Source organism: Theropithecus gelada, chromosome 12 (genome assembly GCF_003255815.1).
Source record: "Theropithecus gelada isolate Dixy chromosome 12, Tgel_1.0, whole genome shotgun sequence".
NCBI lineage: Eukaryota > Metazoa > Chordata > Mammalia > Primates > Cercopithecidae > Theropithecus > Theropithecus gelada.
This window is the reverse complement of record NC_037680.1, coordinates 112,749,066-112,763,868: the sequence shown is the minus strand read 5'-3', so window position 1 is coordinate 112,763,868 and position 14,803 is coordinate 112,749,066. Positions and strand designations below refer to the sequence as shown.

Genomic DNA, 14,803 nt, shown 5'->3' with positions numbered 1-14,803 from the left:
TGGGGGAAAAGAGGACAAACAAAGAAAAATAGACAGTATCCAGAAAACAGAAAGGAGATCCAAGAAAATCTCAGAAAGTATATGCCGTCCTCTACGGAGTACAAGAAGACATTGCCTCTGGGATCCATCGAAACAGTACTAGTTAAGATGAAAACTCAATAGAGTGACATGAAACGGAAGATGGAGGAGACAGTATACCAAGAAACTAACAGCACAGATTGAAGTATACACTAAAGAAGGAAAAGGCAGAGTTGATTCATAAAGAAAGAATCAAATCCATGGGTGCTGGGCCATTGACCCTTGTGCCCTCAGACCCTTTTTCCTGCTGTTCCTGGGTCCCGCTCTGCATCCTGGGGGACAGGGGGAAAGGGAAAGCCCCCTCAAACTGCCCTCAGAGCCCCCATCAGCTGGCTTCTAGTTGGACTCAGCCAGTGGGAGACGCCATGGGAAACGAGTGTGGAGGAAGAAAGAAGCCAAGTATTTCTCCTCTTCTGTCTCTGTCTTGTGTAGCTTCGCCAGCAGGACCTGCATCTTCTCTGTGACACCAACACCCACCAGAAGCCCCTCCCTTCATGGCCCCAGTCCCCAGTGGGTAGCCCCTGACTCAACTTGGTTCCAGCAGATGGCCCTGCTCTCTGGACTCTGATTAGGCTACCTCATCCCACTGTCCCACCAACTCTAAGAGTAATGACAGCTTTCTATTTTGCTAATCTCTGGGCTACTTCACCTTCCCCTTGTTGGAATCTCAGCGGTTTGATTATCTGTATAATCAATTCCATGTGTAAAGTTGTTTCTGGTTGAAATACCTGGATTGGTTTCCTTTGCCTGATTGGACTCTGATACGGGTGGTTTAAATTACAAGTAGCAGAAAACCCAATTCAAACAGGTTTAAATAAGGAAATGTATCTTTTTATCTCACATATCAGTAAGTGCAGAAGTAGCAGGCTTCAGAATTGGTTGTTTCAGTGTCTGGATGATGTCCTCAAAGAACCTGGTGCTTCCCAACTCTCTGCTGTGCCACCCTCAGTGAGTCAGCTTTGTCCTCAGAATGGCTGCCTCATGGCCACAAGATGGCTTCCAGCAACAATGGGTCCATTTCCTTGTTCATATCCAGTTGTTCCTTTTTTCTAGAAACCCTGAGGAAGTGTCATCAGTTGGCTTAAACCTGCCCTTCTCTGAACCAATAACTGGCAAAAGAGATTGGATTACCATGATTGGATTAAACTCATCATCTCAATTGTTGGAAAGTCAACCTCAATGTTCACTATAATGAAAGACTAATGTTAAAAACTCTTCTTAAGTGCAAAACAAAAACAAAAACAAGAAACTAAAAGAGAAAGTAATGGTAATAAAGGACAGAGTAGAGAGCCAACCCACACATAAGTGATGTTACTGCAGAAGAGCCTAGGACAAATGGATCAGAAATAATAACCAAAGATATAATAGAAGAAAACTTAGCTGCACTGAAAGTCTTAACTTTTGGTTGGCAATCGAAAGGGTGCTCTCTGCAAATCAATGACGGGAGGCACATACCTATATATGTTCTAACAAAAATGTTTTAAAAAGACATGGAAGAATCTGGCAAAGTATTTAAGCAGAAAACAGGCTATTCATAAAGGAATAGAAACCAGGCTGGAGTCAGATATTTCTACTGTAATAGTAACATAGGACAATGAAATATCATCTACTGATTTTGAAAGGAAAAGTTTGGACACTACAATTTTAGACTCAGTGAAGATAGTTTCATTTTGATGACAAAAGACACTTTTAGATATCAAGCGTTCAAAAACATGCCTTTCTAATGCATTTTCTGAAAAAGAAAAAAATACTTCAATTATTTATCAGCAAGTATTTACTGAGCACCAGTCATGTCCCAGCAACATATTAGGCACATGGGATAAGTGAGTGAACTTATGAGGGAAAGAAGTATTCCTGCTATGTGGAGCTTACATTCTAATGGGGAAGACAGGCATTAAACACTGAGCATGATCAGCAGACCAAAAAGGTGATAAGGACTATAGAGAAATTAAAAGGGTGGAAGGCAGTTGCAATTTTAAGTTGGGCAGTTAGGGTCAGTGACTGCTGAACAAAGACTTGAGAGACGTGAGAGACCCACTGTGCGGATATCTGGGGAAGAGCAGTCCAGCAGAGGACCAGCCATCTGTAGCCTAAGGCTGGAGTGGGCCGGCCCTGCGCACAGAACCACAGAGGACCAGTGTGGCCGGAGGTGGAAGGAGCTAGTGGGATGGGAGTAGGAGATGAGATTGGGGGGGTAGGGGAGAGGGCACAGGTTGTGTGGGGTCTACAGGACATTGTAATGACTTTGGCCATTGGAGGGATTTAAGCAGAGGAGTGACGTAATCCAACAATATTTTGTAAAGATCTTCCCCTCAGCACCATGTTAAGCAGATACTTGAGAAGGAGGAGAACACACATGGAAAGATGAGTTAGGAGGGTGTTGCTGTGGTTCACATGAGGGATGATGGTGGTGTGAACAAGGAAGGCAATCTGACCCTGGATATATTTTGGAGGTAGAGCCAACAGGATTTTTTTAACAGATTGGATGTGGAGTATAGGAGAAACAGGAGCAATGGATGACTCTGATTCCAGCCCAGGAGACTGCAAGAATGAGTTTGCTGTCAACTGGGAATGGGGCAGGTTATGGGTAGCACAGCAGGTTGGGATTGGGACCTGGTGAACCAGGGAGTTCAGTTTTTGGTATGTTGAGTGTGAGATACAGTCAGGTGGAGCTACAATGTACGCAGCTGGGTATTCAAGCCCAAATCTGAGAGGGAGAGATTTGGCCAACTGGAGATATACCTTTGAGGGTCAGTGAAAAATGATGGTATTGTATTTAAAGCCAGGAAACTAGACAAGATCACCAGCAAGTGAGAGTAAATGGAAAAAAGGAACAGGCCTGAATGCAGAGACAGTCCAACATCTGAAGGATGGAGATGAGACAGCAGCTAAGGAAACTGAAGAGGGGCAACCAGCGAGGTGGAAAGAATGAGAGCACACCTTCCTCGAAGCCAAGTGAAGGCTGCATTGAGGTAGAAGGCATCGTCAACATGTCAGGCATGGCTGACACAGCAAGTAAAGTGAGGCAGAGTATGGATCACTGGCAAGGCAGAGCCTGGGCCAAGAGCAGCATTGGTGCCTTTGTTAAGGACAGTATGGGGGAATGGCTGGGGCTAATGCCCATTGAGGTGGACGTACTGCAGCTGACAAAGAGATAACACTAAAGAAGAGCTCAGGAATGGGGAAATCAATCCCCAGATTCTCCCCACTCTGCCCCTTAAATATCTCTCAAAATCCCCTACCCTCCTGACTGCCACCACCTGAGGTGAGGCCACCACCATCTCTCCCCTAGATGGACACATCTTCTTCATTGGGCTCTCTGTCTCCTCTAAACTCTTCCCCAGATTCAGCCTTGGTGATATTTCCTTGGTTGGTTGGTTGGTTGGTTGGTTGGTTGGTTGGTTGGGTTGGTTTGGTTTTTGAGACAGGGCCTCACTCTGTTGCCCAGGCTGGAGTACAGCAGTGCAATCATAGCTCACTGCAGCCTCGACCTTCTAGGCTCAAGCAATCCTCCCACCTCAGCCTCCTGGGTAGCTGGGACTACAGGTGCACACCATCAGGACCAGCTAATTTTTAATATTTTTTGTAGACATAGGATTTCTCCATGTTGCCAAGACTGGTCTCAAACTCCTGGAGTCAAGTAATCTGCCTGCCTTGGCTTCCCAAAGTGCTGGGATTACAGGCCTGAGCCACCACACCCAGCCTTGGTGATATCTCTAAAATTAAAATCAGACCCGGCCGCTCCTCCACTCATACCCGGCAAGTGCTCCCTGTGTCAGCCTCCTTCTCAGGCAGATAATGGACTCCATAGTCTTCCCTGCTTTGCTCTCCTATTTCATTGCCGAGCACTCCCCATGTCAGACTCATTCCCCAGCCAACATTATTTGCTCCTTCTCACCTCCCAAACCTGGCGTAATATGTTTTCTCTGCCTAGAACGCTCTTGTCCCCAGAACTCTCCATGCCTTTTTTTCCCCCCGCTAACTCCTGCTCCACGGCCAGGGCTCAACTTGGATGTCACTTCATCCAGAAATCTTCCCCTGAACTCCCCCTCATATGACCACAGCACCTGCATTGTTGTTGTTATGTTTGGGACCATAAAGCTCTGTGAAGGTGGAGCTGGCCATCACAACACGCAGACAAAACACAATCCCTGTCTTCTAGTAGGAGCTCGGCAAATACCTACAGAAGGGATGACTTAAAGGACAGGTGGTGAGCATACAACCAAGCTAGAATAGTGACAAATAATTGGGAAGCGAGTTGTAAAACTAAATGCAAATACCAAAATGGTTACTGAAGGAGATATGCAATATAAAATATGATCATGTAATAATCACAAACTGAACCCAAACTCCAGTATTATTAAGAAAGGAAGGGAGAAGAACTGGTTAAGAGAGAAATGTGAGAGAAAGGGTGATGGAATATCCAGAACATAAAAGATACTATTTAGATTTTTAGAGAACCATAGGTTTTTAGAGAGAGAGAGAGAGAGAGAGAGAGAGAGAGAGATTTTTTTCTTTTTTTTTTTAAACAGAGTCTCACTCTGTCACCCAGGCTAGAGTGCAGTGGCATGATCTGAACTCACTGCAACCTCTGCCTCCCAGGTTCAAGCGATTCTCCTGCCTCAGCCTCCGGAGTAGCTGGTACTACAGGTGCATGCCACCACACCCAGCTAATTTTTGTATTTTTAGTAGAGACAGGGTTTCACCATGTTGGCCAGGATAGTCTCCATCTCTTAACCTCATGATCTGCCCGCCTTGGCCTCCCAAAGTGTTGAGATTATAGGTGTGAGCCACTGCACCAGGCCTAGGTTGGTATTTTTTTATTTTGAAGGTAACTAATAGCATTTTAAAGACAGTGCATACTTCCAAAATATGGAAGATGAATCCAAAGAAAATACAAACCTGTACAACAGAACCAGAAAACAAAGGAAACAAGAAGCAGAAAAAAACAAAAAGAATAAAGTAGGACTGGAGTGAGACCAAACACTTGATTTATAACAATAAATGAAAATCGCTTAAACTACCCTCTTACCAACACAGACTCGCAAACACATTTCAAACAAACTGAAACAAAGGTTAAAATTTAAAAATGAGGCCAGGTGTGGTGGCTCATGCCTGTAATCCCAGCGCTTTGGGAGGCTGAGGCGGGTGGATCACCTGAGGTCAGGAGTTCAAGACCAGCCTGGCCAACATGGTGAAACCCCATCTCTACAAAACTACAAAAATTAGCTGGGCATGATGGTGGGTCTCTGTAATCCCAGCTACTCAGGAGGCTGAGGAGGGAGAATCGCTTGAACCCAGGAGACGGAGGTTGCCGTGAGCCGAGATCTCGCCATTGCACACCAGCCAGGGTGAAAGAGCGAGACTCTGTTTCAAAAAAAAATTAAAGAATGAGCAGAGTGCCGGGCACGGTGGCTCACGCCTGTAATCCCAGCACTTTGGGAGGCCAAGGCGGGTGGATTACAAGGTCAGAAGATCGAGACCATCCTGGCTAACACAGTGAAACCCCGTCTCTACTAAAAATACAAAAAATTATCCGGGTGTGGTGGTGGGCACCTGCAGTCCCGGCTACTTGGGAGGCTGAGGCAGGAGAATGGCGTGAACCCGGGAGGCGGAGCTTGCAGTGAGCTGAGATCGCGCCACTGCACTCAAGCCTGAGCAAAAGAATGAGACTCCATCTCAAAAAAAAAAAAAAAAAAAAAAAAAAAGAATGAGCAGAGATAGATAATTCTGGCAAAAACAAACCCCCAAAAAATGTATTTTTATATCAATATGCAAATAGAATTCCAGGGAAATACACAAAATGAGAGGGGAAAAAATAGTCATTTGATATTGACCAAGGATACAGTCCATGGTGAAAAGATAACCATTATAAACTTTATGTGCCAAAGAAGATTGTGTTAAAATAGAAAAATTGACTGAAAAATAATTTAGGTGATTTTTAATTCATATCTGTCTATCACAGACCAAGTGAGCCAAGAAAAAAAAATGAAGTGCAGTAGCTCCAAATCATAAATGTGACAAACATATTTTGAAAGAAATGAAATGCGACTTCTGCTAATGCCGAAACAGACATTGTCTACAGCCATATTGCAATATACCAGAAAACTAATAGTAAAAAGCTTGTTAATTTTAAAAAATAACATAACCATTTGAAAACATTATAGCACACTCCCAAATAACTACTGCCTCAACAGTTATTTAATTGCAGACCATTAAGAAAGATGAGCTGGGTGTAGTGGCTCACAGCTATAATCCCGGCACTTTGGGAGGCTACAGTGGGAAGATCACTTGAGCGCAGCCTGGGCAACATAGTGAGACCTTGTCTCTACAACAAAAATTTTAAAAATTAGCCTGGCATAGTGGCATGCGCCTGTAGTCCCAGCTACTCAGGAGGCTGAGGTGGGAGGATTGCTTGAGTCCAGGAGCTCAAGGCTGAAGTGAGCCATGATCACACCATTGCACTGCAGCATAGGTGACAGAGCAAGACCCTGTCTCAAAATAAGGAAGGAAGGAAGGAAGGAAGGAAGGAAGGAAGGAAGGAAGGAAGGAAGGAAGGAAGGAGGGAGGGAGGGAGGGAGGGAGGGAGGGAGGGAGGGAGGGGAAGGAAGGGAGGGAGGGAGGGAGGGAGGGAGGGGGAAGGAAGGAAGGAAGGAAGGACGGGAGGGAGGGAAGGAAGGAAACACTGCCTCAAAACTCTTGGCTATGACCCTACCAACGTTCAAAGGGAAATTTATACCATTTTAAAAGCTGCTTTTATTACGACTCTAGGAAAAAAATGTTATGAAATTGACTGCGCAGTCAATCCAAGGAGCATGAAAGAGAAACAAAACATACCTAAGAAGATCGGAGAAAGGAATTAATCATGATGAAGGCAAAAATTAATGGGTTAGAATATTTTAAAAGAGAACTGATCAACAAAATCCCATTGCTGATTTCTTGAAAAAAGGTGCAAAATGGAAAAACCTCCAGCAAAACTAAACAGGAAAACATTGAAAACACAATTACAGTGAATTTCAAATGAGAAAAGGGTGCTTATTCATCGATACAGTGAAGATCTCTTCCTTCCACCTTTATGGATCTGTATGGACCTCATTCTACAGCTCTCGGCCCTCTGCCTTCCAGCTGGGTTTAGCCAGTGGGGTGTCCTGGCAGCAGGAGGGAGGAAAGGAGAGTGAGGGCAGAACATGCATTCTCTGGGCTGGCTCTTTGCCTCAGGCTAGCTGTCTATCCCCAAGCAAGGATTGCTGCTTCTGCTAAGACAGCTCACTTGACTGGCCTTCAGCCCAGGATGGTAATACCTCTGCCACCAACCCCACATGACTACCCTGACCCTTGTCAGTTTCCTTGTACCCACGTCTGGTTAAATAGTTCCTGTATCAATAAACACTTCTGGAATGATCCCATATCGAACTCGCCATCTCTTTTTTTTCTTTTTTTTTTTTTTAGACTGAGTCTTGCTCTGTCGCCCAGGCTGGAGTGCAGTGGCATGATCTCAGTTCACGGCAACCTCTGCCTCCTGGGTTCAAGCAATTATCCTGCCTCAGCCTCCAGAGTAGCTGGGACTACAGATGTGCATCACTATGCCCAGCTAATTTTGTTGTATTTTTGGTAGAGACGGGGCTTCACCATGTTGGCCAGGCTAGTCTCAAACTCCTGACCTCAGGTGATCCACCCACCTCGGCCTCCCAAAGTTCTGGAATTACAGGAGTGAGCCACCGCGCCCGGCCTCTCCATCTCTTTTCTATTGGACCTTGACTGGTACCTATGCAATGCTAAATTTCTTTAAAATGAAGACTATTTTCCAGGAAAATATAGATTAACAAAATGGACTCAAGAAGAAATCAAAATAAAATGTGCCAGTAAACATGAAAGAAATGAAAAATATCAAATTATGACCTGCAACTAAATGCCAGGCATAGGCAATGTCAAATGCAAGATCTACTGGGCCTTCCTAATTCCAATAATGGTCTGCTTTTTAAAATCTTCCCAAGTATGGCCGGGCGCGGTGGCTCAAGCCTGTAATCCCAGCACTTTGGGAGGCCGAGACGGGTGGATCACGAGGTCAGGAGATCGAGACTATCCTGGCTAACCCCGTCTCTACTAAAAAATACAAAAAAACTAGCTGGGCGAGGTGGCGGGCGCCTGTAGTCCTAGCTACTCGGGAGGCTGAGGCAGGAGAATGGCGTAAACCCGGGAGGCGGAGCTTGCAGTGAGCTGAGATCACGCCACTGCACTCCAGCCTGGGCCACAGAGCAAGACTCCGTCTCAAAAAAAAAAAAAAAAAAAAAAAAAATTCTTCCCAAGTATTAAAAAAAAAAACAAATTTTCTCAGATAGTTTTACTAAGTTAACATAACATGATGTTAAAACCTGACAAAAATAGCTCAAAAAATAAAACTATAAACCAAATTTATTTATTAAAAGAGATTTAAAAAAACTTAGTAAATTGAGTCTGGCACTGTATTATATATACTATACTATTTCAAATGAGAAAAGGGTGCTTATTCATAGTTATTATAGTGAAGATCTAGCGTGATCTAGTATATATAATAGCACATATATCTCTCTCTGATATATAGTGATATCATAATTATATTTTTATATATAATATGTGCATTAAATATAGAAGAATAGCCACATAGGGCCTGTTTTATGAAGGCAAAAATGGGTCAGTATTGGAAAATCTTTTTCTTTTTTTTTTTTTGAGACAGAGTCTCACTCTGTCACCCAGGCTGGAGTGCAGTGGCATGATCTCAGCTCACTGCAACCTCCACCTCCAGGGTTCAAGCAGTTCTCCTGCCTTAGCCTCCCAAGTAGCTGGGATTACAAACGTGCACCCCCATGCCTGGCTAATTTTTGTATTTTTAGTAGAGATGGGGTTTCATCGTGTTGGTCAGGCTGGTCTTGAACTCCTGACCTCAGGTGATCCACTTACCTCAGCCTCTCAAAGTGCTGGGATTACAGGCATGAGCCACCACGTCTGCCTGGAAAATCTTTTTCTATCAACTTGGTTAGAAAAAGGCAAAACATGAAATTACATCTTAAACTTTGTAGTAACCTAGGAATAGAAAGATATTTTCTTAACTTAGAACAGAGTATCTATTTGAAACTAATATTCAAGGTTATATTTATGGTGAAACATTAGAGACAATCCTATTAAAGTTAGGAATAAGATAATTATGAATGCTATTAATGTTGTTATTTAGCATTGAACTGAAAAGCTCTAGCGAGTGTAATAAGAAATATTAATATTGAGGAGGAAAAAATCATCATAGACAAAAGTATTGTCTACCTGAAAATAACCCTAATAAATAAAATGTACTTACAAATCAGTGAAGAAATGAACACACCAATAGAAAAATGAACAAAAGACATAATTGAGCAATTCACAAAGGAAGAAAAACAAATGGTCAAACAAACAAAACAAAAGTAAATAGTCCATACTGGGCCGGGCGCAGTGGCTCACGCCTATAATCCCAACACTTTGGGAGGCTGAGGTGGGCGGATCACGAGGTCAGGAGTTCGAGACCAGCCTGGCCAACATGGTGAAACCCTGTCTCTAATAAAAATTCAAAAATCAGCTGGGTGTGGTGGCACCTGCTTATAGTCCCAGCCACTTGGGAGGCTGAGGCAGGAGAATAGCTTGAACTGGGAGGCAGAGGTTGCAGTAAGTCAAGATCACGCCACTGTACTCCAGCCTGGGTGATAGAGCAAGACTCCATCCAAAAAAAAAAGAATACTTGATTGTAAATAGATTCACAATCTATTCTGCATGGAAAAAAATCAGATTTCAAAATCATATGCAAAGCATTCACCCATTGTTGTCATATATATTAATTTTCTGTGTAAACACATAAAACGGCCGGGCGCGGTGGCTCAAGCCTGTAATCCCAGCACTTTGGGAGGCCGAGGCGGGTGGATCACGAGGTCAGGAGATCGAGACTATCCTGGCTAACATGGTGAAACCCCGTCTCTACTAAAAATACAAAAAACTAGCCGGGCGTGGTGGCGGGCGCCTGTAGTCTCAGCTACTTGGGAGGCTGAGGCGGGAGAATGGCGTGAACCTGGGAGGCGGAGCTTGCAGTGAGCCGAGATCACGCCACTGCATTCCAGCCTGGGAGCACAGCGAGACTCCGTCTCAAAAAAAAAAAAAAAACACATAAAACATTAGCTTACACGAAATGTTAATAGTAGTTATTTCTGACCAAAGGAATATGAATATTTTTTTTTTAGTTTGTCATATTTGTATTTTAAAGGGGTTTTAGGCCTGGAGCTGTGGAGAACGGAGCCAAGTTGTGAAGTGAGCAGCCAGTATGAGTGACTTCAATACTTTCTTCTGTTTGACTCTGTGTCCATAGAGCCCCAGCAGACATGAAGCAGGGCAGGCCCCGGTAGTAGTTCAAGTCATTGTTGCAGATATATGGCAGCTGGTCTTAGTAAAGTTGCATAACTTCAGGTTTCTCAACCAAGAAGTAGAAAGAACAAATTGTACAACACTTGGCAAATCTTAGACCTCAAAAAGAGAGAGCTATGAAATTGCCCTGCACCTCTCCGAAATCTAATCTGAATTTGGTCCAGCTTCTTTTTTCTTTTTTTTTTTTCCTTTTTTTTTTTTTTTGAGACTGAGTTTCACTCTTGTTGCCCAGGCTGGAGTGCAGTGGCACAATCTCGGCTCACTGCAACCTCCGCCTCCCGGGTTCACGTGATTCTCCTGCCTCAGCCCCCCGCGTACCTGGGATTACAGGCATGTGCCACCAGGTCCGGCTAATGTTTGTATTTTAAGTAGAGACGGGGTTTCTTCATGTTGGTCAGGCTGGTCTTCAACCCCCGATGTCAGGTGATCTGCCTGCCTCAGCCTGTCAAACTGCTGGTATTACAGGCGCGAGCCACTGCGCCTGGCAACTGAATTTGGTCCAGCTTCTAAATCCAACTACTAATTTATAGAAAACAGAGGAAGAGCAGCATGTCCACAAACCCCACAGGAATGTAATCAGCAAAAGCCCCACAGTGAGAAACGCTACGAATAACCCAGTTCCCACCACAAATAAGTCACATGAAACCAAAAAAAAAAAAAATCTAAAAATACATCACAGCAACCAGTCTCACTATGTCGGCCTTAACTAGAATGATTATTCAAACCAACAAATTATTTTGTTAATATAATGGCATTTAAGAGAAATCTGTGAATTTAAACACTGTATATGACATGATATTACAAAACTATTGTTAATTTCTCAGGTGCTATAATATTCTCTTTGTTTCTTCACAGGGTCATATAAAAGATGCACTGAAATACAGATAAAATTATAGGATGCATGGAATTTGCTTTAATCTTACGGGAAGTGGATGGGGCAGGATTAACCATGGGTTGATGGGAGGGGTGGTACATGGGTGTTTATCATACTGTTGGTGCTACTTTTGTGTATGAAGGTTCAAACTTCTCCATAACAACAAAAAAAAAGTTTATTTTTTAAAAGCAAATAGTGTTCCTATCTTTATGGTGAAGCTAATGGACTTGAATTATAAATTTGCGAGTAAGGAAATAGGAATCTTTGCCAGTGGGGACTGTGAAAATAAAATGGAAATGCCAAGTCAAAAGGAAATTCAACAGCAAAACGATTCCTCTCCCCCAATTCTCAATTTCCTGACATATTTGAAAATTGAGGTAAGAAATTGGGAAGAGCATCCGCGGGCCACACTTCCTCCTAACAGAACTTCATTCCTTTTCTCTGAGCAGCTCTCTGGGGGGCCAAGAAGGCATACCAAGCCATCAACATAGCCCCCCCGGAAACTGAATGCTTAAGCACTTGGCCCAGACTTCGCATGGGTGGCCATCATCACAGGAAGAAGGGCTCCCTTGCAGAGCCGTTGCCTTGTGTCTTTGTGTGCACTAACTCAGGTGATCCCTGCAGCAACCCTGTGGTACTGCTCTGTTGCTGTTTCCTGTGTGACTTGGGCATAGGGAGGTCACACAGCTAGGGAGAGCTTCCCCGCACCCCCCCCCTCACCCCTTCCCCACTGAGACCCAGAACCCAGTCAGCCTACGCTGCGCCTTTCACCTCTTCCCACCAGGTGCTGAAGACCTGCGCGTCGGTCCCCAGGGTCGTCGAGGTGCTTTTCAACTCCTACCCTCAGCTCTGCGTGTCAGAGTCCTGGAAGGAACTGATTCCTGAGGAAGTATTCCAGGCAAGAGAGCTGCCTTTCCGCCTGCCTTTAGTCCAAAACTCTTGTCTGTTTTTGCTTCTTTGCATGGGGAGTTTTGCACTGATATTCAGCTAAGTGTAATACATCTGAAAAAGGAAGAATGGGAAATGAGGGTGTATTTGCACAATTTCTAGGTTTTTTTTTTCTGGAGGCTCCATAATCACACAGCCAGGAGCTTGTTATAGTAGTTGCAGTGTCGTGGCCTCAAGGAGCACAGAGCCCCATGCTGGCCTGAAAAACGCCAGGGTTCTCTTAACCAGTGTCCAAAGAAAGGCCGGAGCTGCCTGAGTCCACGGGCCTAGCTCCATGTCAGGACATACTATTCCGGCCCTGTGAATCAGCTTCATGCTCCAGCTGCTCAAGATATGACCAAGGAAGCAGTGGGCATTACATCTATCCACAACAAAGTCCACAGGTGACTGCCCATTAAAAGAGAGTGAGAACAGGCCAGGTGCGGTGGCTCATGCCTGTAATCCTAGCACTTTCAGAGGCCAAGGCAGGCAGATCACTTGAGGTCAGGAGTTCAAGACCAGCCTGGCCAACATGAAGAAACCCTGTCTACTAAAAATACAAAAATTACCTGGGCATGGTGGCAGGTGCCTGTAATCCCAGTTACTCAGGAGGCTAAGGCAGGAGAATTGCTTGAGCCCAGGAGGCAGAGGGTGCAGTGAGCCGAGATCGCACCACTGCACTCTAGCCTGGGTGACAGAGCTAGACTCCATCTCAAAAAAAAAAAAAAAGAGAACGAGAGTGAGAAGAGTTGTGTGTGTTTTTTCTGTTTCACTGACTTGAGTCATGTGTGCATGACTGACGACCAGACCAATGCCACGCACTCGCTCCTGAGCCCCTCCCTGGCAAAAGGGAAGAGCTGGTCATGACTGGGGGAGATGAACAGGGCCACCCCGGAACTGCAGGGCTGCTGTGCAAAGAGGATAGAGCAAAACGGAATTCGGGAAGACCACCTGGAGCATCTGAAGTCACCCCAGTCAGAATCCCCTCTCGCTTGGCAGGAACTGTGCTTTGGGAGAGCACACGAGCCCCTGGGGCAGAGGGTGGTTCCCCACAAAGTGGTGCGTCTCTCTCCAGTGAGCTTATCAGGGATCAGTTAGCCATAGAAAAGCCCGCTTGTCCCATCAGTGGTCTAGCTAGGAAGAAAACGTATGTTGGTTTCACGTGCCCAGATTTCTAATCCACCTGCCTTCCCTTCCAGATGCACAAGCCATTCTACCAGTCCCTCTTTGCCTTGGCCCACACCCCACGCTGCCTGCAGCATCTTTGCCGCTGTGCCCTTCGCAGACTGTTTGGCAAAAGGTGCTTTGACCTCATCCCCCTGTTACCCTTGCCAAAGCCCCTGCAGAATTATGTACTTTTAGAACCACAGGGTGTTTTGCACTGAAACAACGCTGCAACCAATGCTGTTGTTCTCCTCGCTGCCCTTCCGTGGAGGCTGTGTGTTGAGGAGAGCACCCTGGTGAAGATGGAGGTGATGGCAGTTCCCTTCCCAAGTGCTCTCGGTGGGACTGGGTGAAGCACAGACCTTGCCAAGCTGCAGGTTCACCTCGAAATGGAATTGGCAACAAAAGCCCTTTCTGCCTCTCAGGGTCGCTTGTGAAAATCCAGTGAAATCGTGACTATCACAGCACCTGGCCTCGGAAAGTACCTTTCAACAACAGTTAAGCCAAAAGGTACAGTGAGTCCTCGCCTAAGGTCTTCGATAGGTTTTGGGAACCAGCTGTAAGCGAAATGATGTGTAACAAAACCAGTTTTCCCGAGGTTAATTGATATAAACAAGAGTAATGTTCCCACAGCGTATTTCTGGTCACAAAAAGATTGCCACGCTTCTAAATAAAGACCAATACAGTTCCAATGGTAAACATTGAGATAAATGCAAGCTACGCATCCCCTTAAGAGATTAATAACAAGTAAGATAATTATTTGCCCAATTTGTAGTGAATCAGTAAGTGATGGTGTTTGTCCTGCTCGTGGGTTAGATCAAGGAATAAATGTTTGCAAAACGAACCTTGTCAGGAGCACCTCCTGCCACCACGAAGTTCAGAACAGTCACCAATGTGGCAGGCTTGCTAGGCCCTCTCATACCGCATCATTTATTGTCATGCATTTGGATGATTACTGTATGCCTTATGAATTTTTACTTTACAATAATTTGTATTCATTCATTCGTATTCTAACGTGCTTATTCTAGTTCAGGGTCATGGGTGGTCAGAGGCCACCCCAGCAACTCAGTGTGCAGGGCAGGAACCAGGCCTGGACGGGGTGCTGTTCCATTGCAGGGTGCTCACACACCCCCACACCCACCCCCACACACACACTGGGGCAATTCAGACACCCCAGCTCACCTCACCTGCTCAGCTTTGGGATGTGGGAGGGAACCGAAACACCCAGAAAAAACCCACACAGACAGTGGCCCTGACCAGGAATCAGTTTTGTTTCTCATCAGTGTTATAATAAAATGATGTTAAACAAAACATTATTTAAGGACTTGCTGTATACATATTTTT

General features: G+C 44.9%; 1 protein-coding gene across 1 annotated transcript in view; it reads left to right on the top strand.

Moving 5' to 3' along the window:
- Positions 1-13,680, top strand: part of ASB18 (ankyrin repeat and SOCS box containing 18) — a 72,146-nt gene extending 58,466 nt beyond the window's left edge. The window contains exons 5-6 of the mRNA XM_025404921.1: positions 12,153-12,266; positions 13,495-13,680. Of these exons, the coding sequence (XP_025260706.1) occupies positions 12,153-12,266; positions 13,495-13,680 (300 nt within the window). The remainder of the gene's footprint in view (positions 1-12,152; positions 12,267-13,494) is intronic.
- The last annotated feature ends 1,123 nt before the right edge of the window (positions 13,681-14,803 follow it).